Raw genomic sequence first — 26,175 nt, 5'->3', positions numbered from 1 at the left:
AATTCAGTATTTCTTCTGTTACCATGGATTTTTACTATCCCTTGTCCTTTTACCTCCTTGATCCTCTGCTGCCTTCACTATTTAATCTCTCAAAGCTACCCATTCTTCACCTTCTGTATTTATTTCCCTTGTATTGGTCAATAGTTTCCTAATGCTCTCTCTCAAACTCTCTACAACCTCTGGTTCTTTCAGTTTATTCAGGTCCCATCTACTTATATTCCTATTGTTTTGCAGTTTCTTCAGTTTTAATCTACAGTTCATAACCAATAAATTCCAATCAGCGTCCACATCTGCCCCTGGAAATGTCTTACAGCTTAAAACCTGGTTCCTAAATCCCTGTCTTACCATTACATAATCGAAATGAAATCTTGCAGTGTCTCGAGGCCTCTTCCACATATACAACCTTCTTTCATGATTCTTAAACCAAGTGTTAGCTATGATTAAGTTATGCTCTGTACAAAATTCTACCAGGCAGCTTCATCTTTCGTTCCTTACCCCCGTCCATATTCACTTACTACTTTTCTTTCTCTTCCTTTTCCTACTATTGAATTCCACTCCCCCATGACTATTAAATTTTCATCTTCCTTAACTATCTGAGTAACTTCATTTAGCCTATCATACATTTATGCAATGTTTTCATCATCTGCAGAATTAGGTTGCATATAAACTTGTACTGCTATGGAAGGCATGGACTTTTTGTCTATCTTGGCTACAATAATGTCTTCATTATGCTGTTCATAGTAGCTTATCCATGCTCCTATTTTCTTATTCATTATTACACCTACTGCTGCATTAGCCCTGTTTGATTTTATATTTATAACCCTGTATTCACCTGATCAGAAGTCTTATTCCTCTTGCCACTGAACACTAATTCCCACTATATCTAACTTTAACCTATCTACAGGGTGTTTCAAAAATGACCAGTATATTTGAAACGGCAATAAAAACTAAACGAGCAGCGATAGAAATACACCGTTTGTTGCAATATGCTTGGGACAACAGTACATTTTCAGGCGGACAAACTTTCGAAATTACAGTAGTTACAATTTTCAACAACAGATGGGGCTCCTAGTGATGTGAAAGATATAGAAGACAACGCAGTCTGTGGGTGCGCCATTCTGTACGTCGTCTTTCTGCTGTAAGCGTGTGCTGTTCACAACGTGCAAGTGTGCTGTGGACAACATGGTTTATTCCTTAGAACAGAGGATTTTTCTGGTGTTGGAATTCCACTGCCTAGAACACAGTGTTGTTGCAACAAGACAAAGTTTTCAACAGAGGTTTAATGTAACCAAAGGACCGAAAAGCGATACAATAAAGGATCTGTTTGAAAAATTTCAACGGACTGGGAACGTGACGGATGAACATGCTGGAAAGGTAGGGCAACCGCGTACGGCAACCACAGAGGGCAACGCGCAGCTAGTGCAACAGATGATCCAACAGCGGCCTCGGGTTTCCGTTCGCCGTGTTGCAGCTGTGGTCCAAATGACGCCAACGTCCACGTATCGTCTCATGCTCCAGAGTTGACACCTCTATCCATACAAAATTCAAACGCGGCAACCCCTCAGCACCGCTACCATTGCTCCACGAGAGACATTCGCTAACGATATAGTGCACAGGATTGATGACGGCGATAAGCATGTGGGCAGCATTTGGTTTACTGACGAAGCTTATTTTTACCTGGACGGCTTCGTCAATAAACAGAACTGGCACTTATGGGGAACCGAAAAGCCCCATGTTGCAGTCCCATCGTCCCTGCATCCTCAAAAAGTACTGCTCTGGGCCGCCATTTCTTCCAAAGGAATCATTGGCCCATTTTTCAGATCCGAAACGATTACTGCATCATGCTATCTGGACATTCTTCGTAAATTTGTGGTGCTACAAACTGCCTTAGATGACACTGTGAACACCTCGTGGTTTATGCAAGATGGTGCCCGGCCACATCGCACGGCCGATGTCTTTAATTTCCTGAATGAATATTTCGATGATCGTGTGATGGCTTTGGGCTATCCAAAACATACAGGAGGCAGCATGGATTGGTCTCGCTGTTCGCCAGACATGAACCCCTGTGACTTCTTTCTGTGGGGACACTTGAAAGACCAGGTGTACCGCCAGAATCCAGAAACAATTGAACAGCTGAAGCAGTACATCTCATCTGAATGTGAAGCCATTCCGCCAGACACGTTGTCAAAGGTTGTGGGTAATTTCATTCAGAGACTACGCCATATTATTGCTACGCATGGTGGATATGTGGAAAATATAGTACTATAGAGTTTCCCAGACCGCAGCGCCATCTGTTGTTGACTATTGTAACTACTGTAATTTCGAAAGTTTGTGTGCCTGAAAATGTACTGTTGTCCCAAGCATATTGCAACAAACGGTGTATTTCTATCGCTGCTCATTTAGTTTGTATTGCCGTTTCAAATATACCGGTCATTTTTGAAACACCCTGTATTTCCCTTTTTAAATTTTCTAGCCTACCTGCCAGATTAAGAGATTTGACATTCCACACTCCAATCCATAGAACACTAATTTTCTTTGTCCTGATAACTTTGTTGTTTATGGAACAAAATCAACAGAGGTAAAGGAATTTCCAGAGTATCCCAAGGAAGTGTGATAGGACTATTACTGTTTATAATATACATAAATGATCTAGTAGAAAGTGTCAGATGCTCTCTAAGGCTGTTATCAGACAATGCAGTTGTCTATAACAAAGTAGCAACACCAGAAGATAACAACAATTTGGAGAATGACCTCCAAAAAATTGGTGAATGGTGCAGGCTCTGGCAGTTGACCCTGAACATAAATAAATGTAACATATTGTGCATACATAGTAAAAGAAACCCAAAACTGTAGAGCTACAATATTGATGAAAAACCACTGGAAACAGTATCTACCGCAAAACATCTAGGAATAACTATCCATAGTGACCTTAATTGGGATGACCACATAAAACAAACAGTGGGAAAAACAGATACCAAACAGAGAGTCATAGGAAAAATCTTAAAGAAATGTAACTCATCATGAAGGAAGGGGTTTATAAGATGCTTGTTCAACCAATTCTTGAGCTGTGTTCATCTATCGGGGATACCTACCAGGTAGGACTGATAAGGGGGCAGGGGAGAGGGGGGGTGGGGAGGGGGGGGGGGAGGGGGGGGGAGAGAAAGAAAGAGAGAGAGAGAGAGAGAGAGAGAGAGAGAGAGAGAGAGAGAGAGAGAAGGAAGATCCAATGAAGAGCAGCACATTTCATCAGGGAATCATTTATCCGGTGCAAGAGAGTTATGGAGATGCTCAACAAACTCCATTGACAAATGTTACAAGAGAGGCCTTGTGCATAATGGAGAGATTTGCTACTGAAATTTCGGGAGCATACCTTCGAGGAAGAGTCAGACAGCATATTACATCCCCCCACGTATGTCTTGCATAATGACCAGGAGGAGAAAATCCAAGAAATTAGAGCCAGTACAGATGTTACAGACAATCATTCTTCTCATGTGCAATCTTTGAGTGGAGCAGGGTTGGAGGGTTCAGTTGGTGCACAAAAGCTCTCCACTACTGCACACCATTAGGTGGCTTGCGGACTATGACATAGCTGTAGATATAGATATAGATGAAGTTATTGATTGAACAGGAACTGCAATGAGTCAGAGGAACAAACACTAATTCTGTGCAAGAAGTAAAAAAAGAAAATATGGTGGTATTTTATGTTATTTAAGTTATAGTTAATTTATTGGTGAATAAATTTGTTGGAATAATTATCCAGAGAGAGATTTATTTGAACAACACTCATCTCTTTTCAACAATGTATCTTACGCTTCCTTTCTCTTTCCATCCTTATTATCAACTATAACAAGTCTTATGAGTTCATTTGCTCGATTTACTGACAAAAGCCTATGGGATAGATAGAGTGATGCTTTTTTTGTTAATTGCAAGCAAAGTTGACAATTGTAGTCTGTTGTCACATTCCTCAACATATCTCTTTTTAATTTGTTCTGGTCAAAAAATGACTCAATATCAATGTAATTTTAGCAGCCGACTGAAAGCGAGCATTATTGCATCAACTACTTCTTCATGCAAATACACAGTTCCACAACTGAAACAATGACCTTCAATAATATTCTATATTCGATTATCACTTTCATTTTTGTTATACTGTGATAACATTTCATGAATCCCAGGCATACAGCACACACTTCCTCCATAGAAAACATGGAAAATCAACAACTAAAGAGAATTTATAATAGTAAATGCATTCAAATGCTTTCCAGGCCCATTTTTGCTGCTACACTGTTACAAAGCTGTGTAGAATCTATGTTTCCTTACTTGCATATCCTAGTCTTGAAGGTATTAATCAACTACTCTGACAAGGCTATGGCTTGCTAAAATTGTACCCTGGCATGAGGTCCAGTCTCTCTGATATTTTTCCCACTAGAGCTAGAATAACTTTTCATTGGCCCCCTCTTCCTTTCCTCAATATCTGGAATATCCTGGTTAGGCCCCAGGCTCCTTTTGCACTGTGTACCACCATCAGAGTAACAGGCTTCTGGAGCAGTGGCACAGCAACATAAAAGCTACACTCTTGTGCCACACGGTGAGGTGTGTCACCTTATATCGTTCATGTCTAGAGCCTGTATATCAGGAGAATAACTCATGTGTGCACAGTGATAGACATTCTGAAGTGGATTCAGTTGAGTATGTAGTTCTAATTTTCATCTGCTAGAGGATAGTAGCAGGCAGGACTAAACAGAAAGAACTATAATGTAGTTAAGAATTCTAACCACCAGAGTCCAGTAGTGCACAGAGACATTCAAGGAACAGGTCAAGAGAATGTTTTGTGAATTGTTCTGTTTATTTCTTGAAGGATTTTTTGTTTATTTATGTTTGTACAGTTTTGTATATGCTTTTTAGTAGTGTGAATGATGCACAAATGTGGTCTAAAGTAAATATGTAGATCATTGTTCTACTGATGAACACTGTATGAACTAGTGTGAGAAAGTTTTAAGACAGTGTGAATGCAGACGATGGAGAATTTTGTATCATAATATGTTAACTAACTTTATGGTGAAAAGAAAGCTAATTCAAGTTCAAATGAAAATAGTTCATAATATAAAGTATAAACAAAATATCAGAATGTTAAATATTTATTTTGGGAAAAAGTGCAGCTCAAAAGTGTGTTATTTGTTGATTGGTTTGCCATGAAAAGTGTGGACTAACAAGGAAGAATAATGTTTTTCTGTTGGCCTTAAAATAAAAAAATGACCAATCTTCATGTGTCTTTTCTCTTAGAGATATGGAATGCTTACAGCAGTCGAAGAGTCAGAGCCCGGCCTTTCAATGTCATAGTCATCTGTAGTATGAGCTCTGAAGGATGTTATAATTTGCCAGTTTTAGTTATGCTACATTTTCAAAAGTGTTTTAAAGTGAAAGCATATTTATTCCAGTGTGTTTTTCAGAAAGTATGGATTTTTAAAATAATTTTGTGTATGAGAAAAGACAGTAATTCTAAGTCGCATATTGAGCAGATTGGTGATTAAAAACCTGAGCACATTAGACACCATTAAATGTAATAGTATGGTGAGCATTTTCATTTAATAACAATCTGTGCTTAGTAGCTGTTCAGAATGAAAGGTTTTGTGCATGACTGTGTTAGATGAGCGTGGACTTGGCAGTGAACATGTACATTATCAAGGTTCAGGATATACTGAAGTTCTGCTAGTATTTCCACTTTGCATTCAAAATTAAGATCTTTTCCTGATTCTTGGTATAGTTATGTTGTATTCAGCCGAGTGAAAGTTGCAGTATGGTAGGTTTCTGCTCGGCTTTCCTACTGGCGATCTGCTGCAATGAGCTCACAGGTAGGTGCAGATAATGGACAAAAAAAGCTGCACCGCTGAAGACGGTGCATCTGCACCAGGAAAACATTTAAAAACCCATAGTAAACTGAATCTGCAGTTGAGAGAAATTTTGTGAAAGACCATATAGTTAATAACAATGAAAAATTTAGTAAATTGGTACATGAAGAATGTTGAACGAAACCCGTTTAAAGTTGCTGGAGAGACTTACAGGAAAGAAGAAGATGTTAAACAGTCACAATAACAATGCTGGTGCCTTGAAGCAGCAGACAGTGTCACAGCAGTATCAATGAGCAGCAGTACAGTAGGGCAGTGCTGCCAAGTTACATGACGAGCGGGGACCCTGAAACTAGTACAGCAGATGAAGGGGGTCGGACTCACAGTTTCAGCATACCGAGGCTGCAGCATTCAATGTATGATAATTTAAGTTTGTTACATTTGTTGTGCGTGTGCTGAAAGACTGAGTAACATAAACATGATAAAAGAGAAAGAACTCTCAGTCAGTGTAAGTGCTTCACAAATTAGCATGCCTGGACAGAGAGAAGGAGTAGATGTTAAAGTAAAAGGAGGTTTTTGATGATATTTCTGTGTTACTTGTGGACAGTGGAGTAGAATCTGCTTCAAGGATGTCAGTTAATGTAACTAGTGGGTATAATGTACATTCTGAAAGTAACATTAAGCATGAAATTGGTATCAACCAATTGTGTGATGACAGTGTTGTTAGGATTACTGAATCAAATGTGTCAAATGTGGATACCAAATTTGGTATAGTACCATTGAAACAAGGTAAACAGGAAACAGTAATGCAGGAAATAGAACTTGTAAGTATGCAAGAAATGTTTGCAGCATTAATGGGTTATATAAAAGATGGAAACAAACAACATAGTAATTTGGCTCAAACAATTGGTCAGAAAATTAATAAACTTGATGAAAAACTCAAAAAGCACACAGCTATTTTAAAAGGAATATGGAAAAGTGATTTGAAGTATTTTGAAAGTAAAGTAGATGGCAAAATTTCTCAAGTTGAGAAGAACTGTCAACAATTCTTAAAACTGTAAAAACTGAAGTAACAGATGCTTTGAAAAAAGTTGTTATTAAAAACAAACAAAGGGTAGATTTGATAAAAGAAAGTGTGCAGAAAGTAGAGGTCAAAATAACAGTGGTAGAATATATATGTGCAAATAATCACAAATTGTTATACAGTAAATCAGTTCTGAATGAACCAAATATATGAATGAAGTAAAAAGTGTGTCTGACTGAGTGGGTGTATCTGAAGAAAATGTTCTTCAACTAACTAACCAGGTAGAAGAGGTTGAAAATAAGTTGGATGAGCATAGCAGTAGATTATGCTAAGTTGAAACTAACCTCAGACATGGAACTAACAGCAGTGGGTGTAGTTTTGTAGTAGAATTGTCTTAAATATCATATGTCACTAACAGGCAATTTTTTTCATTTTTATCCAACAGGAAATGTACATCGAAAAGAATTTTGGAATGACTTTGAAGAAGTTCTACCTAGTTTGGGTCAGACAGATAAAAAACAGGTTTTATTATGTCTAAATTCCATGGAGAGGCTAGAACTTGGGGGGCTATCACAACTGAACAGAACGATACTCTAGATACATTTAAAGAGGAGTTTTTTTTAAACAATGTTGGGGCAAGCAAAAACAATTGGAGTTGCTAAATAGCTTCTGGGCTGGGAAAAGTTTAATCCCAGAGAGGAAAGTGTAAGAAAGTTCATGTTAAAGTGGATGACAAATTTGTCATATTTAAACAATAAAGTTGAGCCAGAACAAACTGTTATGGGCATGGAAGGTAAACTGCCCATGAACTGGCGAAACAAAATTATTGTAGCTCTGAGGGATGACATTCATAAATTCATTAGTTATTTGGAGAGAGGTGAGAAGTTTTTGCATGAGGAGGAGCATGCAAACTGTAATGTCAGACCACTAAATAATGCAGAACTGTGGCAGAACATAAACATTAACAGATTTGGCATGTATTGTGGAAATAGCCGGAGCAGAGGTGCTGGCAGGTGGTGCTAACCAGCAAATGATAGGCGAAATAATGTAATTGGGAGCAGGTGCAAATTATCAATCATATTCTCCAGTGTGAGAGGATGATGTTGTGCCAAGGTGACAGCAAATGGGGTGAAATTTAAAAAATGGTACAGAATCCCAGAATCTGTCAAACTAAATGCTATCTCTGGAAGGGCTAGCATTTACAAGACAAGAAGTAGTAATTTGAACCAGCTAGCAAAACCCTTTGTACATGATAGCACTAAACAGGCAGGGATTACAAGTGAGGAACAGAAGAATCCAGTAACAACATAAGCTACATAAAGATCTACAGAGGTTTAGGTGATTTTTTGACAGGTATAAATAAAATAATCACTGTATTGCAGACAAAATGGATGATGTATTAGTAGAAAATGTGACAGATCCTGATTTCCAGACAATGTTTAGCAACCAAGTTGAGGTTGAGTCATATTCTATGGAAGGAGAAGGTACAGAAGCTGCAGAATTATGAAAGATTAGTGATGTCAATGTAAAAGAAATACTAATATCTATAAATGATGATATTTGTGAAACTACAAGGGAGAAGCAGGAAAATGGTGACCAAACTGGGGGTCAGGCAAATAATTGTGAAAAAAAGAAAGAGAGAGAGGAAAGGGAGAATGCCAAAACGCCAGAAAAAAAATTTGAGCTGTCATTAGTGGACAGAATAGTTAGTATGGGGGACAAAAGTTATGAGTGTAAAAATATGTGTAATTTCTGGAAACAGGGAAGGTTTTGATACAAGGGAGGTTGTGAGCGATTTGCTGGAGGATTGTTCTGACAATAGCAATGAAAGGCAGGTATTGAGTCAGCCAGTAATTTGTCTGCAAGTGTGTAACGAAGAAGTACAGGGTTTCGCAGATAGTGGCAGTGATTTATGTGCTGTGAGTAAAAGTTGGTTAGAATCATTTCGAAATAGAAATGAACTTGTATTAATGGCAGTAATGCGGGTGCAGATAATTGTAGCTGAAACCTGTTAAACATGAAGTTCTGTTTCCAGTGAAAATAAATGGTGGGCAAGTACTCTGTAACTTCCTTATAATCCCTGATCTATGTACAAAAATGCTAATTGGTCTAGATTTCTTTAACCAATACAAAGGGAGATTAAATTTTAATCAAAATGTAGTAATTTTTGAAATAAATGGGAAATATGTGGTTGTACCATTTTTTCAAAAAATAATTTGACCTAAGAATACAAATTGGGTACTGAAGAAGAATGGAAGATTTAGAGGGCTACAATGAGTATGGGGATCATGTGGGGGTGGACCTGAGGAAATGAAGGAGGTACAAGAAAAAAATAGAACATAAAGATACATTAGTCCAGAGTTAGGCATGAGCTAGGCTTCATGGCCTCAAAGGGCATTGCAACCTATTCAATGCTAGCTGTTTGATGAACACCAGCTGCTCAAGTTATTGACAATGATATTTTAGTTTCTTTTTGTATTGTAATCTTCCTCTTCTATCATTATGAGCTGAATCTATCATCTTTAATTTTCTTATCTGTGAATGAAGGTGTTTGGGAGTCTCAGAGGGCATCATGGTGTCTTATGACAAAATATGATTTATGGTGAGAGAAATGGGGGTCATACTGTAATGGAGTGAAGTAACCACATAAGTATGTTGATGTAGGTAAATAATTAAGGTACGAAAGTGATGATGTAAAGGGAAAGTAGAAAAAGGGTGCATTATCCTAATGAAAGCTGACAGTAAGGATTGACTTAAGTAATATGAGAAGTTATACCCTGGTATGTGTAAGGATACAAAACATTAATGTATCAGTAAAAATAATGGCAGGCAGGAATGAATATCCTGCTGGAATATGTAGAAATAAACTGGAGGCTGAGTGAAATGTAAGGAAATGAAAGTAACTGGGTGTGACAAGTGCAGTTAATAAAGGAGATTTTGATGATGAACACTAAAGTGTAGTGGTCAGGAAAAGGTGTGCTGTAATGACAAAATCAGATATACAATACCACAAAGTAAAGGAAATTTAACAAATATGTCGAAAAATATACCTGGATAAAGCTGAAAAACATTTATTATGAAAGGAATATGAATGAATGTCAAGATAGTACACATATATATTGCAAATAAAAAATTGTGATTTCTCTTCAATAGTGGTGAAAAATATGAAGAAGTGATGCAAAGAGATGATGTATGAAAGTGGTAACTGTTTATTATTAGATGTTTGTAAATAATTGCTTTGTGTGAAATGTGTTTTTCACAATTAAATTTTCTCCAGTTGAGTTAAAGTAAAGAAAAAGTTTAAGTTTTGCTTTCAATAACAACTAATTTAAAAAAAAAAAAGATTAATTTACTTTTCTAAAGGAAATAAATTCTTGAAACAAATTTTCTACTTGATTTTGCCTTGCTGATTAAAGTAAAATAAAGAAGCAACACTCTGTTAATTTACTTTCATTTCAAGTCAAGTTAAATTAAATATAAAATCTGTAAATAATTTCTTGTAATAATAAAAGATTGTCTATTAGAATGTATGGAAAAAAAGTAGTCTTAGATGGAAGTATGGTTTCAGGGACAACTTTGCATGTAAACTCTGGAAGGACAGATATGTGGAGAATGGAGGAATGTTATGGACACTACAATACAGAGGTCCCATAATCAAAAACCAAGGAAATGTATGTGATGAAAAGATGATAGTGATGTGCTAGTGCTATGTATAATAAAATGTCATTATTACGTGAAGAGACACAAATCATAGTGCCTTTAAATAAAAACAAGTAGTTCGCTTCAAAAGACTTTCATAAAACTTGAATTTATAAATGAAAACGTTATTAAACTGTTGAAAATTTGTTTTGAAAATTTGCATCAATTTTGTCAAGTAGGAAATGATTTTTCATGAAGAAATTAAAACATTAGGCTAGATTAGACTAGACTGACAAGTCTGGAGTAAGAAATTTGTAATTTCAGCTTATAGGAATGAGAATATTTTGAAAGATTTAAAACTTGAAGCCAGGATTGATGATTTGTATAATTCTAAAATATTTAGAAAAGAACTTTATAATCATAGGGGGTGTGAGGCAGATGATGGGAAATTTTTTATCATAATATGTTAACTAAGTTTATGGTAGAAGGAAAGCTAATTCAAGTGCAAATGAAAATAGTTCATAATGTAATTTGTAAACAAAATATCAGACTGTTAAATATTTATTTTGGGTTCAAATGGCTCTAAGCACTATGGGACTTAACATCTGATGTCAACAATCCCCTAGACTTAGAACTACTTAAGCCTAACTAACCTAAGGACATCACACACATCCATGCTTGAGGCAGGATTCAAACCTGTGACCATAGCAGCAGTGCGGTTATGGACTCAAATACTTAGAACCGCTCGACCACAGACGCCGGCCCTATTTATTTTGGGAAAAAGTAAAGTTTGAAAGTGTGTTATTTGTTGACTGGTTTGTCATGAAAAGCATGTCCTAACATGGAAGAATAATGTTTTTCTATTGGCCTTAAACAAAACTGATGAATCAGAATGGAGTATTCTTTGGGCATCATTTCTTTTTGAAATATAGAATGTTGGCATATTGAACAGATTGGTGACCAAAAATTGGAGGGCATTAGAACACTGATAAAACTTAATAGTATCGTGTGCATTTTCATTAAAGAACAATTCGTGTTTAGTAGTTGTTCAGATTTCAGGAAAATAAGTTATCATAAACTTGCTGACATGAACAAAAATGTTTGTGCATGACTGTGTTAAGATTAGCATGGGATTGGCAGAATATACCAATGTTTTGTCAGTATTTTCACCTTTCATTCAAAGTTAAGACCTTTTCCTGATTCTTGGATTAGTTACATTGTATGCTACCTGGTATGAGTTGCAGTGCAGTAGGTTTCTGATCAGCTTTCCCACCAGTGATCTGCTACAATGAGTTTACAGGTAGGTGGTGTAATGGATGAAAGAAACCATGCCGCCGCTACAGGACTATGGTACTACTAGGCATTTGTACGGCATTCAAGGAGGGCCTACTCAGAACAATAATAGATATCTTGTATGGAGAATCACTCACACTCCCAGCAGGGTTCTTTCCACTAACTGAGTTCTTTGAACCAGCAGACTTACCGGCACAGGCATTGTGGATGATGAGCCACATCATCGATTTCCCTATCCTATGGCTCCTACCTCTGTGACTGTCCCCACACAAGACTTGCCCTATGCATCCTCCTACCACCACTGATACCAGCCCTGTCACTGGAAAAAGGAAGGAAATCAAAGGAAGAATCATGTGGTGAATGACACATGTCAGGTAAAAGCTGTAATGTAAACATTGTTTGGCCATCTACACTGGTATTACTACCACCAAGTTATCAATTAGGATGAATGGGCATAGGCAGAGGGTCTATACTAGCAATACACAATATCCTGTTGCAGGGCATGCTCTATAGCATAACCATCATAACCTCAGTGCCTGTTTCACCACACATGCCATCTGGATTCTTCACCTACACCAGTTTCTTAGAATGCCACAGGTGGGAACTGGCATTACATGTCCTTGGTCCTGACTTCCCACCTGGCCCTAATTTCCTTGGTCTCAGCGTTTGTACTAAGTAACTATTCCTTTCTGCACTTCCTTTTATCTTCATGTAACTTTTATTTTACAATTTTTCTTACCCCCCCCCCCTCTCCCTCCCCTGACCTCCTCCCCGTCCATCACCACATATTGCACACGTAGTTTACCACTTTTTATTAACTCGTGCATGATATTTTTTCAGTAATCTCTGTCTTGCTTAGTACCCCATCTTCCACTTCTTAGCATTCAGGTTTCCAAATCTCATATGGTGCAGTTCCCAACAATCAGTGTTTCCCTCTCATCTCAAACAGTAAATTTCCCCTGACCCAGCATTCTGACTGAATTGTCTCTAATTGTCCCAATTTCTTAAACCTCACAAATCGTATTCCTTCATTGCTCATCCTTACCCTTCAATTTCCCTACCAGAAGAAGGAGCCACAGTCTCTAAAGTTTGCACTTTTCCTTAACATTTACATTTGCTTTCTCCTGCAACTGTTTGATGAGTAAATCTTTTTCTATCCAGTTGTATTATATTTTAAAAAATTGATTAATTTCATTGATATATTAGATTTATTATGTGGTAGCTCTCTCTGTTTAAATAAATCTGTACCTCTTTGATGCCTCTTCAGTGGTAGATGTCTGTGTCAGATGAACCATTCTGAACGATTTATATTCTGAATACATTTCATCGTAATTGCAAAACTTTTTTTCATTGTGGTAGTTTTTGGGATCATTATGATGTTTGGCAACTATTATTTGAAATTTTATTTACCATATTACATTTTTGCACTAAATTTTGAAAATCTGTTTCTTTCATTTTTGTCTTGGTTATCAAAATGTCAATTATCCTATGAAATTACATCTCCTTCTATCATCACTAATTTGCAGACATTTGAGCATTTAATGGTATTTTGATACCAAAACTTCATTACAAAATTATGCCAAAATTATTATTCTGTTATGTATTTAAAATTAATTCCTGTAAATTCCTGTAAATGGTCATCTTTGACTCATTGTACCATCAAGTTATGTTAAATTTGTTTGTTATACATTTTATATGAGTGTTGAGAGTCTTTGGTATGTGTTGAGAGAGGACAGATCTGGTGAGGCATGGCTATGACTTGCCTCTATGTAAGATGGAATGTAATGATTATTATTTCAACTGAATCCTGTCAAATACATGTTAAATAAAAATGTTTATATTCACATAGCAACAATTTTGAGAAAGAATGCAAATATTTAAAGGTGACATCCAGGGTTTATTTCCAAAGTGACCAATTTCATTTGAACTGATGCATGTCTATAATGAGAGTTACTATGATAGTTCATTTATTGTGAATTAAGTGTAGTCACAGAAACACAGTACAATTGGACCTCTCATAATTCATGGCTGAGCCATGGATCCAGTGAGACAGTCAAGATACCGGTAAGTATTTCATTGTTTGAAGATTTATGTAACAGCCATTTTAAAGAGACTCTACAGTGCCATTTCCCATTGAATGTTGTCATAAATTTATACTTCAAATATCAATGACACAAAAATATTAGAGAATTTTAACTTTATGAATTTTATTATCTGGATGTTAATCAGAGGACAGGGATGGACTGTTTAGACTGTCATTATTGAAACGCTAAGTGCTACCCGTCTACAGTATTAGAATCCATTTACTAGATCTCTGATAGCCACAATTTCTTCAGGAATTAATGATCCAAATATTTTGTATATTTTGGCTTCCAGTGCTTTGCACTGGGAGATTATATGAGCCTGTATTACACAGTCCGAATTTAAGAAATACTTTCTATTCCTATGATGTGTGGGCAATTAAACTTCCAATGACCAGCAATTAGACCTACCATGATTTTTTTCTCCTTTTCCCCCCTCATTTGTTGTTTCTTTGAATGTAGATGCTATGATCCTTGTAAAGCCTATGAAGATTCTTGTCTACACATACCATGATAGCAAATATTTCCAACTATAATACCATAGCCAGTGTTGGTGGAGAGATTGTACTCTACATTTCAGGCTTATATAATAATAATTACATTTTTGGGTGCTTCTTGTCACAAGTCAACTATTAAAATGAAGTATATCCTGTTTTATGAAATCCACCCAAGCAAGAAAAACAAAACATGCTAACCGAATTTGGATGGTTCATTTCAAGCAATACCAAATACATCTTTGAGTCTAATTAATGAAGGTCTGTAATTATCAAATAATCAAAACAGTTAGAAATTAAACTCATGGTACCTATCAGCTAATATACTTACCATTAATAGCTGCCAGCAAAGAAGTATCTGTTGTTTTTTGTGATGACATCTGGGATGGCCGCATGGGAAAAATCTACAAAGTTAGGAAATGAGCAATGTTTTTTCATAGTAACAACAAACTGCAAAACTGGTGTGATAATGTGGCTGGTTAGTTGAAGTGCATATACTAAAGCAACATAAGTTGTGATGTAATTCTTTCCAAATAGAGTTAAATTTTAATGAAAGCATCAACAGTTCATATGATAATTGTTACACAAATATTTACAAATTAACATAAGTTATCAAAATCTATTAGGTTTATAACTACATTGATAGAGACTACATATCCTTGTTATACACTGAAGCACCAAAGAAAGTGGTATAGGAATTCATATTCAAATACAGAGATATGTAAACAGGTACAATATGGCACTGCAGTCGACAACACCTATATAAGACAATAAGTGTCTGGCACAGTTGTTAGATTGGTTTTTGCTGCTACAATGGGAGTTTATCAAGATTTAAGTGAGTTTGAATGTGGTATTATATTTGGCACATGAACAATGGGACACAGCATCTCCGAGGTAGCGATGAATTGGGGATTTCCCCTTACGTTCAGTTTACGAGTGTACCATGAATATCAGGAATCTGATAAAACATCAAACCTCTGACATCACTGTAGCCAGAAAATGATCCTGCAAGAATAGGACCAATTATGACTGAAGGGAATCGTTCAACATGACAGAAGTGAAACACTTGTTCAAATTGCTGCAGATTTCAATGCTGGGCAATCAACAACTGTCAGCATGTGAACCATTCATCGAAGGACCACTCATGTACCCTTGATGACTGCATGATACAAAGCCTTGCACCTCACCTGGGCCCACCAACACCAACATTGGTATGTTGATAACTGGAAACATGTTGCCTGATCGCATGAGTCTCGTTTCAAATTGTATCAAGAAGATGGATGTGCACATGAACCTATGGACCCTGCATATCAGCAGGGGCTGTTCAAGCTCATGGAGGCTCTGTAATGATGTGGTGTGTGTGTAGTTGGAGTGATATGGGACCCCTTATATGTCTAGATATGACTCTGACAGGTGACACGTATCTAAGCATCCTGTCTGATCAACTGATCCATTAATGTTCATTGTGCAATCCAATGGACTTTGGCAATTATAGCAGGACAGTGCAACACCCTTGATGTTCAGAATTGCAGAGTTGGTCTAGGAACACTCTTCTGAGTTTTAATGCTTACGCTTTCCACCAAACTCCCCAGACATGTATGGTTTTGATCATATCTGGGATGCCTTGCATTGCGCTGTTAAGAAGGGATCTCCAACCCATTGTACTCTTACAAGTTTATGAACAGCCCTGCAGGATTCATCATTTCAGTTCCCCCAGCATTATGTCAGACATTAGTTGAGTCCATGCCATGTCATGTTGCGGCACTTCTGCATGCTCACAGGGGCCCTACACAGTATTAGGCAGGTGAACCAATTTCCTTGGCTCTTGAGTGTATTTCAGTCCATAAAAGTAATTCATTTTATTCTATTTAACTAACTTAAACTTTGGGGATGGTTATTTACAGTAAGTGCTGAATGCACTACTTTCATTTGTTGCAAAACATTCTGAAAAAGAAAAGGAATGCACAAGTGTGCGCATGCGCCCAGCCAACCATCCACCCACTCACCCACACACCCACACACCCACACCATGTGTGTGTGTGTGTGTGTGTGAAAAAGAAATAAGAACAAAATACAAAAAATATATGTGTACTGATAGCACTATTTCTGTCTCCCCCAACCTCCTTGTGTTTCTTAATTTGTGTTAAAATTTTCTATAAATGTGATACTTTGCAGACTGTATAAGAATGCCTAACACAAGTGACACTGCTTGAAGTAAATTAATTCTCATTTAATGACCATTTTATTATTTCAACCTCAAAAACAGTTTTTGATCATATTCAGTGCCTGGAAGTCGTTTTTTAATATATCTTATTTATCATAATGAAGTCTGGAGACTGTACTCGGTCTCATTTTGTAATTTGAAGAGGAATTTTTTCTCAAAAGAACATTTTCATATAGGATGCTGTATTGTCTTATGGTGGTGGGCATATCAAGTAACCACTGAGTAAGGAAAATTTTGTAGTTCTATGGAATTCATTTACCTCACAATGCAAAGCATTGCATTTTCAACCTGAATGTTGAGCTGAATCAGGTGGTTGAGTGCATGCAGCCTTTGTGCAAGGACTGTACATAAGATAATGATATATTGAATGTAAGTGGAGGGAAATGGTTATGGTGACTTCTGACAAGTCTTACATTTCATTGGCACTAATGGGTACTATTGGGAGATGGGGCTACATATGCTCTGCACATCAACAGGGCTAGTAAGGGCAGGTTGGTGGACTTAATTAGTGGATTACAACAGGTGGGTATGGGGCCCATATTGTCGTCAGAAACCTGTTGTCATGGACTGAAGGACTACACCTTTTTTCGGATAAATCATTGTGATTTAACAGAACAGAACAAGATTTAATGAAAACTAGAATTCCAAACACAAAGAAAAATGTGATGCTGTCAGTTGATGATGACACAAAGTAGGAAAAGGCAGATTGCTACTTACCATAAAGAAGACACAAGTTGCAGACATGCACAATTAAAAGACACTTACATAGAGCTTTTAGCCACAGCCTTCATTAGCAAAGAGAGACACACACCATTTACACACACACAAGCAAGCACACCTCAAGCACACACAACTACCAACTCCAGCATCATGGGCTGGAATTGTAAATTCCATTAAACAATGTAGAATATAACTTCATAATTGTTGGGATCTATATAAGCAATAATGGCTGCAGCTGAATCGAGTTAGTCTTGACACAGTTTTGACATCAGTCCTATATCATGTTTTATGTACAAAACCCAGTGTTAGTTTTATCTATATTTTTTCTGAAATAAACTTGTTTCAGTAGTATTTTGACTATTTCCGATGTGGTATTTATGTGATTAAATCAGCATAAAATCACCTAACATACAGAAATTAGACCTAGATGTTATGTCAGGTGGAAGAAATATAACAAATCCACATCAACCAAGATCATCGATTATCAGCAAGTTAAATATTTTAAATGTAGCCACTCAAAAAAATTTCAAACCGAAATTCAAAATTATGGTCATGGAGAGTGCTGACAGCATTATTGGAAAAAAAAGGAAAAAAAAGAAAGAAACAGATGGACAAGGAATGTGACAAAACAAATATTGACTTATGCTCCACTCCTTTCAGTGCTGTCATCATCAGCAGTCAGTAAATGGATGACTTTACCTTCAGGACTTAGCACTGAACAGGTACTTCCTCATTGATACTGGAGCAGATGCAAATGTAATTCTGTAGGATCTTTCACCATCACAACCGCTGCCTCCTAGACTGTGATTCTGCACTGTTGATATGTCTCTCATTAATGTGCATGGAGCTACTGACCTTTGCATTCACTTACCTGGTGTAGTGTTTCAGTGGACATTACACATGGCCGATACTGAAGAACCAGTCATAGGCATTGACTTCTTTAAAAATTTTGGTCCGTCACCAGATCTATGAATCACTACTCCACTACACCATGATACCCATTTCCATACACCCAGCTCCTTCAGCTGCCCTATGAATAGTGTTCCTTCATCTGTGACACATTCCTGTCTGCACTTTCTGAGTGTTCAAGCTCCCCCGCAAGTGATCAGAGATCAGTGTCTAGCAAGCTTACAATGGCAAGCCCACACAGATTATCAACACCATGACAGAGGTGACCTGTTTCCTGGCAGGATGAGTGGAGCCTTCAACACTACATCACTAGAGGCACTTTGCGTTGTGATGGGGACCTGCCCATAGACATAACAATATGTTAGAGAACTGCACTTTTCTGGCTTAATAGAGGTCAGGCTCAATAAAATCACCAAAATTACAAGAACCAACACTATGAACAAAACACAAATGAAACAATTATGGATTCTAACATGGCAGAGAGAGTGGGAGGCATCTGACAAGGGCTTCCAAGTACACTCTTTCTTTCCTGATGTATGTGAAAGATTATAACTAAAACATGTCAACCCAAGCTCGGGGATTTCCTGACAGGCCATGGGCCCTACCTGGTACATTTAAACCACATAGACTAATTAACAGTGGATTATACATTTATGGAGAAACTGGGACACCAGAACATTTCCTGAAAAGCCATGGGTCCTGACTAGTACACTTAAACCGTATGGGACTAATTAACAATGGAATACACTAGACTCTCGCTAGTCCATAGAACTTCTTATGCCACCCAAACCATGTTCCCCCACCTTTTACCTTCTTTCTAATATCCACAGACCCAATCATAGTGGCTGTCCGATAGCTGATGGCTTCAAGCACTCACTGAACATGTTTCTGCCTTAGCTGATCAACATCTGCAACTCATAGTATGAGGACTTCCCTCCTATATTAAAGATACCAACCATTTCGTAGATCGTCTGAAATCTGTGCCCACCCCACTCCCATCACACACCTTGCTTGTCACCATTGATGCAATCTCCCTCTGCATCAACATCCCCCACGTACATGGTCTGTCTGCAGTCAAACATTTTCTCAGTCAATGCCCACATGATTCCAAACCTATGACATCCTTCTTGCTCACATTAATTAACTTTATACTTACTAACAATTACTTCACTTTCGAGGAGCAGATGTACAAACAGATCAGGGGTACATCCGTGGGAACTAGTATGGCTCCTTCCTATGCCAACCTTTTCATGGGTCACATGGAGGGTGCTTTTCTGGGATCCATAATCCTTCAACAACTGGTTTGGTTTATATACATTGATGATATCTTTACCATATGGACTCATGGTGAGGCTGGCTTGTTAAAATTCCTGGAATCTCTAACCACCTTCCTGAGTTAAATTTCAAATGGCCCTATTTTGAATCCCATGCGGCTTTCCTTGATGTTGATCTTATGCTCAGAAAAGGCCAGCTAGAAACTTTTCTGTGCATCTAACTTACTAACAAACAACAGTAGTCATATTTTGACAGTTGCCGGTCTCTCTGCATCAAACGTCCCCCCCCCCCCCCCCCCCTTCCCCATATAGCCTTAGCATTCAAGGCAGACATATTTGTTCGGTGGCAGACTCTTTACAGCAATAAACCACCACTCTCTCTCGAGCCTTCCCTGGACATAATTATCCCAACAACCTAGTTCAAAAGCAGATTTTCCTGGGCCATCACATCCAGTCCTGGTACTGCTGATCTGTCCAAACAACAACTTTGGAGCATGTGTTGGCCACTCAGTTATTATCTTGCTCTTGAATGTATTAATCAGCTACTTTGAAAAGACCATAACTCCCTAAAAGCATACAAAAAATAAAAAGAAATTAAGGAGTCTGCATCAATCTGTATTTCCTTCTCATCATGTCCAGTAAGTCTCTCCTGGCCTGGGATCAGGGTGACTTTTCTGAACTATTCCCCTTTCCCTAAACTGCTCCAGTCCTATTCCTTCAGCCATCTTCCTTCCCCTTCAGCTCTTCTGCCAGAAGGAGCCACTGGCTGCAAAAGCTTGTAAAAGTTAAACCCTTTTGTGTGTGTGTGTTACCTGCTGCCACTTTGTGAATAGATTTTTTATCTATCCATTCATATTTCATTGTTATATAAATCTCCTATTCTGGTGCATCATGCCATGATGAAGCCTTACTCACAATTGTTATGTGTGGTACTTTATACTAGGTAGTTTATGGAATGTAGCAGAACAGGACAACAGGTAACAAAAACTATGCTTCTAAACATATCAAAGAGTGTGAAGTTTCATAAATGTAATAGCTTGAATGGCAAAATTGTTGGATTAATATATTGATGAGAATAACTAAATTTAAGACGAACTGAAATCAATTAAGATGAACTGTAATTAATTTATAAAGGTGCTGAACTACAAATGAAAAAAATATGTCAAAAATAATGAAAACAATCATGTAGTCCATACATACAAAAGTGATAGTTATTATGATGCAGCCAACTGTGAAGACACAGGATGTATGTTAGAAACTAAAATCACAATGTATTTTAAAAGCAATAAAAAATCACTAAGATTTTGTTATGTATGTATATTTTATAAACCATGATTTTGAAATGACAGTTGTAGTATTCTGATATGGTAACTGTTTCAGAAACATTGCAATGATTTGTAAAGCAATTTTCCATTAACAACTTTTCTAAAAGTATTGAAATCTTAATTGTAAATTCCATTACAAGGTGTATATGACCTGGAACAACCGGAAGATCTGGAAAAAACCTGGGAATTTTTTCATCCGGGAGGAAACCGGGAAAAACCCAGGATTATTTTAGAATTCTGGGAATTTTTCATTGTTTTAGTTTTCAGTTAAATTTTTGTAACATTGACCGGTAAGAACCAGTACTCTGACAAAGGATATTACTGTATTTTGCTACTGCAGAATAATACTGCAGCAATAAAACATGAAAAAGAGAAAAAAAACAAAATAAAACTAAGTTGCCAAGGAAATGCGCCATATACAGCAACAAAACACAGTCCTCACAAAAAGCGTCTGCCAACAGCAAAATGTGTCAATGGCTTTAGGAAGACTATGTAAGGCTTCATAACAGCAAATTGCCTCTGATGAGTGTGAAGTCACAACTGCTTACAATAGATTCGTTTGAGCAGTTGCGAGTGAGCTTATGTGCATTCGCAGTTGAGTCATGTATGAGTAGTGCCTCCTCCCACTTCTGGCTACAGAAGTGTGGCAGTTAGCTGTATAAGTAATAGCAGCAAGCAGCCAAATGCCACCTGGAAAAAATTTACAGGCCTGGATAAAGGGGGCGGGGGGCAAACCGGGCTATCTACCCCACCCGGAAATTTCTGGGAGCGGGGGGGACGACCTTGTTTCACAAAGGACCCAGTATCGAGCACACATCAGTCTATTGATTATTCATATGATATTGAAACACATCCCTGTTGAATAACAGGTAAAAAAGAGTATGTAATATCTTCTTGGTATATCCAAGAAAATGAAATTTTGACATAAAATTTTTCCCAGAATGCTACACTAGTAAGGACCAGTTGTACAGTCCCTGGATAGCAGCCGCTAAAGTTCTATTCTGGGAGCAGCATGGAAAATGCATTGTACAAACATGTAATAATGCCTAACCAGAGAATAAACGAGGGATAACTAAAACGGCAAGGTCAGTCAAGTTAACCGGAGAATAAGTTTTAACACTGGCAGGAATAGTTCATGTAGCAAAACTTTTGATGAACTTTGATGAGCTAATAGATTCTTTCCCAACAAGGAAAGCAATCCATGTAAAGCTGTACTAAGGTTAGTGAGAAAGGCACTACAAGGACTCAAGGAATGAAAAAGTTCAGCATCAGTCTTAGACCACATACTTGCAGATGTCAACAGAGAATATTGTATAGCATTTATAAAGGATCTTCCTCTCTCTGATCATTAATGCTACATGGTGAAGATAAAGACATGCTTGGTAAAACCAGCAAAATGGCAGACCTACAAACATATATTCTTGTAATGTAAGTCATATACTTTTTCTAGAGCACTGTGGGTATTAGAAAATCCTCCAAGACACTTAAATTTTTCAGACCAATGCAAAAAGAACTACACTAATCCACATTTCCTAACTTATTATCACAAATATAAAAAGATATACAGGAGACAACAGCTTACTGCAGAGGAAATCGTTCAGTGATAATATATAACACAAAAAGTATGGAATGTCATAAAATATGAAACAAATACGCAGGTACAACGGTAGTAACATATAAATCGCAAAGAGGAGTAACAGAAAATCCTTAGGAACTGGCAAATTTTGTAACTGACTATTTCTCTGGAATTATGGACAAGTTGTAACAAAATTTTCCTAAACACATGTCACACACACAATGAATTACACTGTAATTACAATGACCCTCTATCTCACATCAGAAATTGAAGTCAGGTGGACAGAAAAAGAATTTAAAAAACAAGAAGCAGCAGACATGCATGAGATTTCTATTCTCTGACCCAAAGACATACATACACAGCATACAAACCCCCTGAACAAGGGTATTGTTTAGTTGAGGTATTTTTCATGGGTACCTAAAGCACACAAGACTTGCGCTCTTACTAAAGGAAACTAATGTAAAGAGTACTGTCAGAATTTTCAAAAATAACTGAATTATTCATGAAAAACAGATTAATGAGTTACATAAACTGGTACCCCCTTTTTAAAGCAACACAGTTTAGTTTCAGAAGCAGGAGAAGTGCAATTTTTGGCCCTAACAGAGTTCATAAAATTGATACTAGAAGCCCTTGACAAGGACAGCTGTTATCACAGACATATTCATAGACTTGGCGAAGACTTTGATACTGTTGAACCATAAAATACTGCTAAACAAACTAGAAGCACTATAAAATGTAACAAGTTTTCATGAGTACATTTCAAACACTTGATTTGTTAGTAACTGAAGACATTGACTGAGGTGTGTAACACAGATTTGTTGCAATACTCCTATCAAAAATATGATCTACCTCCAATTTCCATATGTCAGGCGATTTTTGTAGAATCAAACAAATAATTAAATACTCAAACCAGTCAAAATACTTTTAAAACATGTTATTTCATCACATCGCAGATAATACTGACACATTTTTGTCCCTAAAACATGATGTAGGGCTGACACTAAAACCATGGCAAGAATGATTCCATACTGACTGTCATTTCAAGAATTACAAATTTACTTTATGCATTGTTTGGACTAAAGTTAATAGAATTTACATTTAAGATTTAATGCTTGCACAAAACTAGTTACGAAATTTGGCTCAACAAATTATTGCAATGTTTCTCAAACACTTAGCATGTCAGAATATTACAATTCTCATTTCAAAGTTATGGTATGAAATATACTTTCATAATAATATCTTATTTATATAATATATTATTTTTGTTAATTTATTTATGAATTCTGTGTGATTTTAGTTTGTACAATAAATCCTGTGTCTTCACAACTGGCTGCACCACAACTACAAACTCTTTTCTACATATGAGTTCCATAAATGATAAATTAGACCTTTGTTTACAGTATTTTTGATATAATTTCAGTTTGTAGTCCAGTATCTTTATAAATTAATTACAATTATTCTTAGTTGGTTACAATTCATCTCATCAATAAGTAATCCAAAAATGTTATCATTTGGGCTCTTGCATCTATGTAACTTTGTTTTAACTCCACTTGCTCTACTTTGTACATCACAAGAATAAATCTGATGTACACATTGCACCATGTATTCTTCTGTGTTTGCTCCAATCTCATTGGATTTCATTCCACATGAAGCAGAAGCCAGGCTGTGGTCAGTACAGTCAAGTCCAATCATAGGTATATATTTTATGCTGTGCTACACACACATAGACTGAACAATAATGCGGGACAACAGCTTTAGCAGCACACTAACCTTTGACAGCACAGCACTGGCCAGCCAGTGGTTCAACTAACTTGCAATGGCATGAGTAGTTGCACTTCAGATGTAAGACATGAGCAAAGAAACAATATAGTCTCAAATTTCATTTAATTTTTAAAAAGGATAAAGTAATATTTGGCAAAACTCCAGCACTACTGTTTGCTTCTTAGGTGACCAGGCAGAAAGCATAAAATGCCCTTGTTTTCACCTTACTTAGTACTCTAATTACAAACAAGAGTGATGAAAATTCCTAACTTAAACACAGAGTAATTTTTCTGTGCGAGTGAGGTGTGATGCAAAACTGTACTGCAGGTATTTCACCATACTGTCAGATACTGTAGCCAATGAAGGTATGAATTGCAGTCAGTTGTCAGGCAATCTCTTAGCTCCATCCTTATCTGAATCCGATAAATACGTTTCAGTTCTAGAACTGTCATCTGCTATACTGATAACAAGTAGACCAACAACAGATTCCATGAAGCCACCCAAATACTGCATCTTCTCCTCTTCTCTTATGATGTGCTGATCTATATTCTGCCAGTGCTTGGCAAGGCATGAGAAAAAGCTGTGTGCATTAGTTCCAGTATGTCTGTCAGCTTAACAGTCTTGTTATTTCTTGGGCCAAATTCCTTAGCATGGCAACAGATCAGTTCTGCTGGGTTCAAATTGTAATAGTACAGTGGCAAATGTAAAAAAAAGCAGCATTTCTATGGCTCAATGCTGTGAAAGTGAATTGTTTTCCATGTTTCTATGTCACTTATCTACATCTGTGGTATAAAACAATGAACATAGTACAAATACACTAGACTCTCACTAACCCAGCCATTCCTGGCACATATGGGTGCCTCATTAGTGGAAGTGCAAGATTATTGAGTGTCTGACATTGATTTTATTAATTTATTTTGCTTTTTATTTATTTTGAAAACATAGGGTATATAGTGTACTGTATTTTATTAAACTGAAGGATACAATTTCAAAACATAGAGGATATACTTTATTAACTCCAAAAACACTATAATTTTCAAAGAAAACTTAGTCCTTGAGTGTACAATATACTGTACATAATTACACAGTCATATCACTCACTATGAAACATGTCCCTAATTTTTAACTGTCGCAAGATGATACACGATGGTGGCATGCTTTATCATGCAACCGCTTTACAAGCATTACATCGTTAATGCATGTATCTGGTTGTTGCATAATTTACTCCAGGAAGACCTCAGCAGCTTCAGCACCAGCAGTGTGAGAAATCTTCATGCTCTCTCTTCCTGTATCCTCTCCATCATCACTTTCATAATTAGTTTCTGGCATGCTTTTGATAATTTCTTCATCTGTTGAAGTTTGGTCTGTATCACAGTTTTCCTCATTCAGCAACTTAGTAACATGTTCATCATTAATTTCTTCTCCCCCTGGGAGTCTGTGGAACATGTCACATGTCAGTGTACAAAATAATTGATAATTCCAAATTGACAGGCTCATCGCTGTCACTCACTACTGGATCCAACTCGGCATCAATAGATCACCACAATTTTCTCCGGCTCTTCATTATGGTAATGCTTTCCACTTTATCCAATACTTCAGCTGCTTGGAAAACAACATCATGTATGTTAATTGCTTTCCACACCTTCAACATAGTCTTGGTAGAGTCATTTTCACTTTTGTTCAGCAAGGAGGCAAGAAGTGAATGTCAATAATAACATTTAATTGATTCCAAAATTCCTTGCCCATGGGCTGAATTAGGGCTGTCACATTGAATGGGAGAAAGAATGCTTGTACATCATCAGACTTTAGAGAAACATCTCAAGGATGATCGAGAGAAATGTCAATTATAAGGATAGGTTTCAGTGGAAGCTATTTCTTCTTTAGCGCTTTTCTAACTGCTGGTACAAACGTTTCATGGAACCACCAAGAGAATATTTGTCTGTCCATCCATGCTTTCTTCTGAGCACAATACTGTGCCGATAGAATATTTATGTCAGTGTATTGAAAAC

At 37.0% G+C, this 26,175-nt stretch overlaps 1 protein-coding gene across 1 annotated transcript in view; it reads right to left on the bottom strand.

Moving 5' to 3' along the window:
* LOC126335903 (uncharacterized) overlaps positions 1-26,175 on the bottom strand; it is a 388,142-nt gene that overhangs the window by 57,076 nt on the left and 304,891 nt on the right. Inside the window, exon 16 of the mRNA XM_049999375.1 lies at positions 14,709-14,781. Within this exon, the coding sequence (XP_049855332.1) occupies positions 14,709-14,781 (73 nt within the window). The remainder of the gene's footprint in view (positions 1-14,708; positions 14,782-26,175) is intronic.

The sequence above is a fragment of the Schistocerca gregaria genome, chromosome 2 (assembly GCF_023897955.1).
Source record: "Schistocerca gregaria isolate iqSchGreg1 chromosome 2, iqSchGreg1.2, whole genome shotgun sequence".
NCBI classification, from domain to species: Eukaryota; Metazoa; Arthropoda; class Insecta; order Orthoptera; family Acrididae; genus Schistocerca; species Schistocerca gregaria.
The sequence above is the reverse complement of the archived record's forward strand: the minus strand, read 5'-3'. Positions and strand labels throughout refer to the sequence as shown.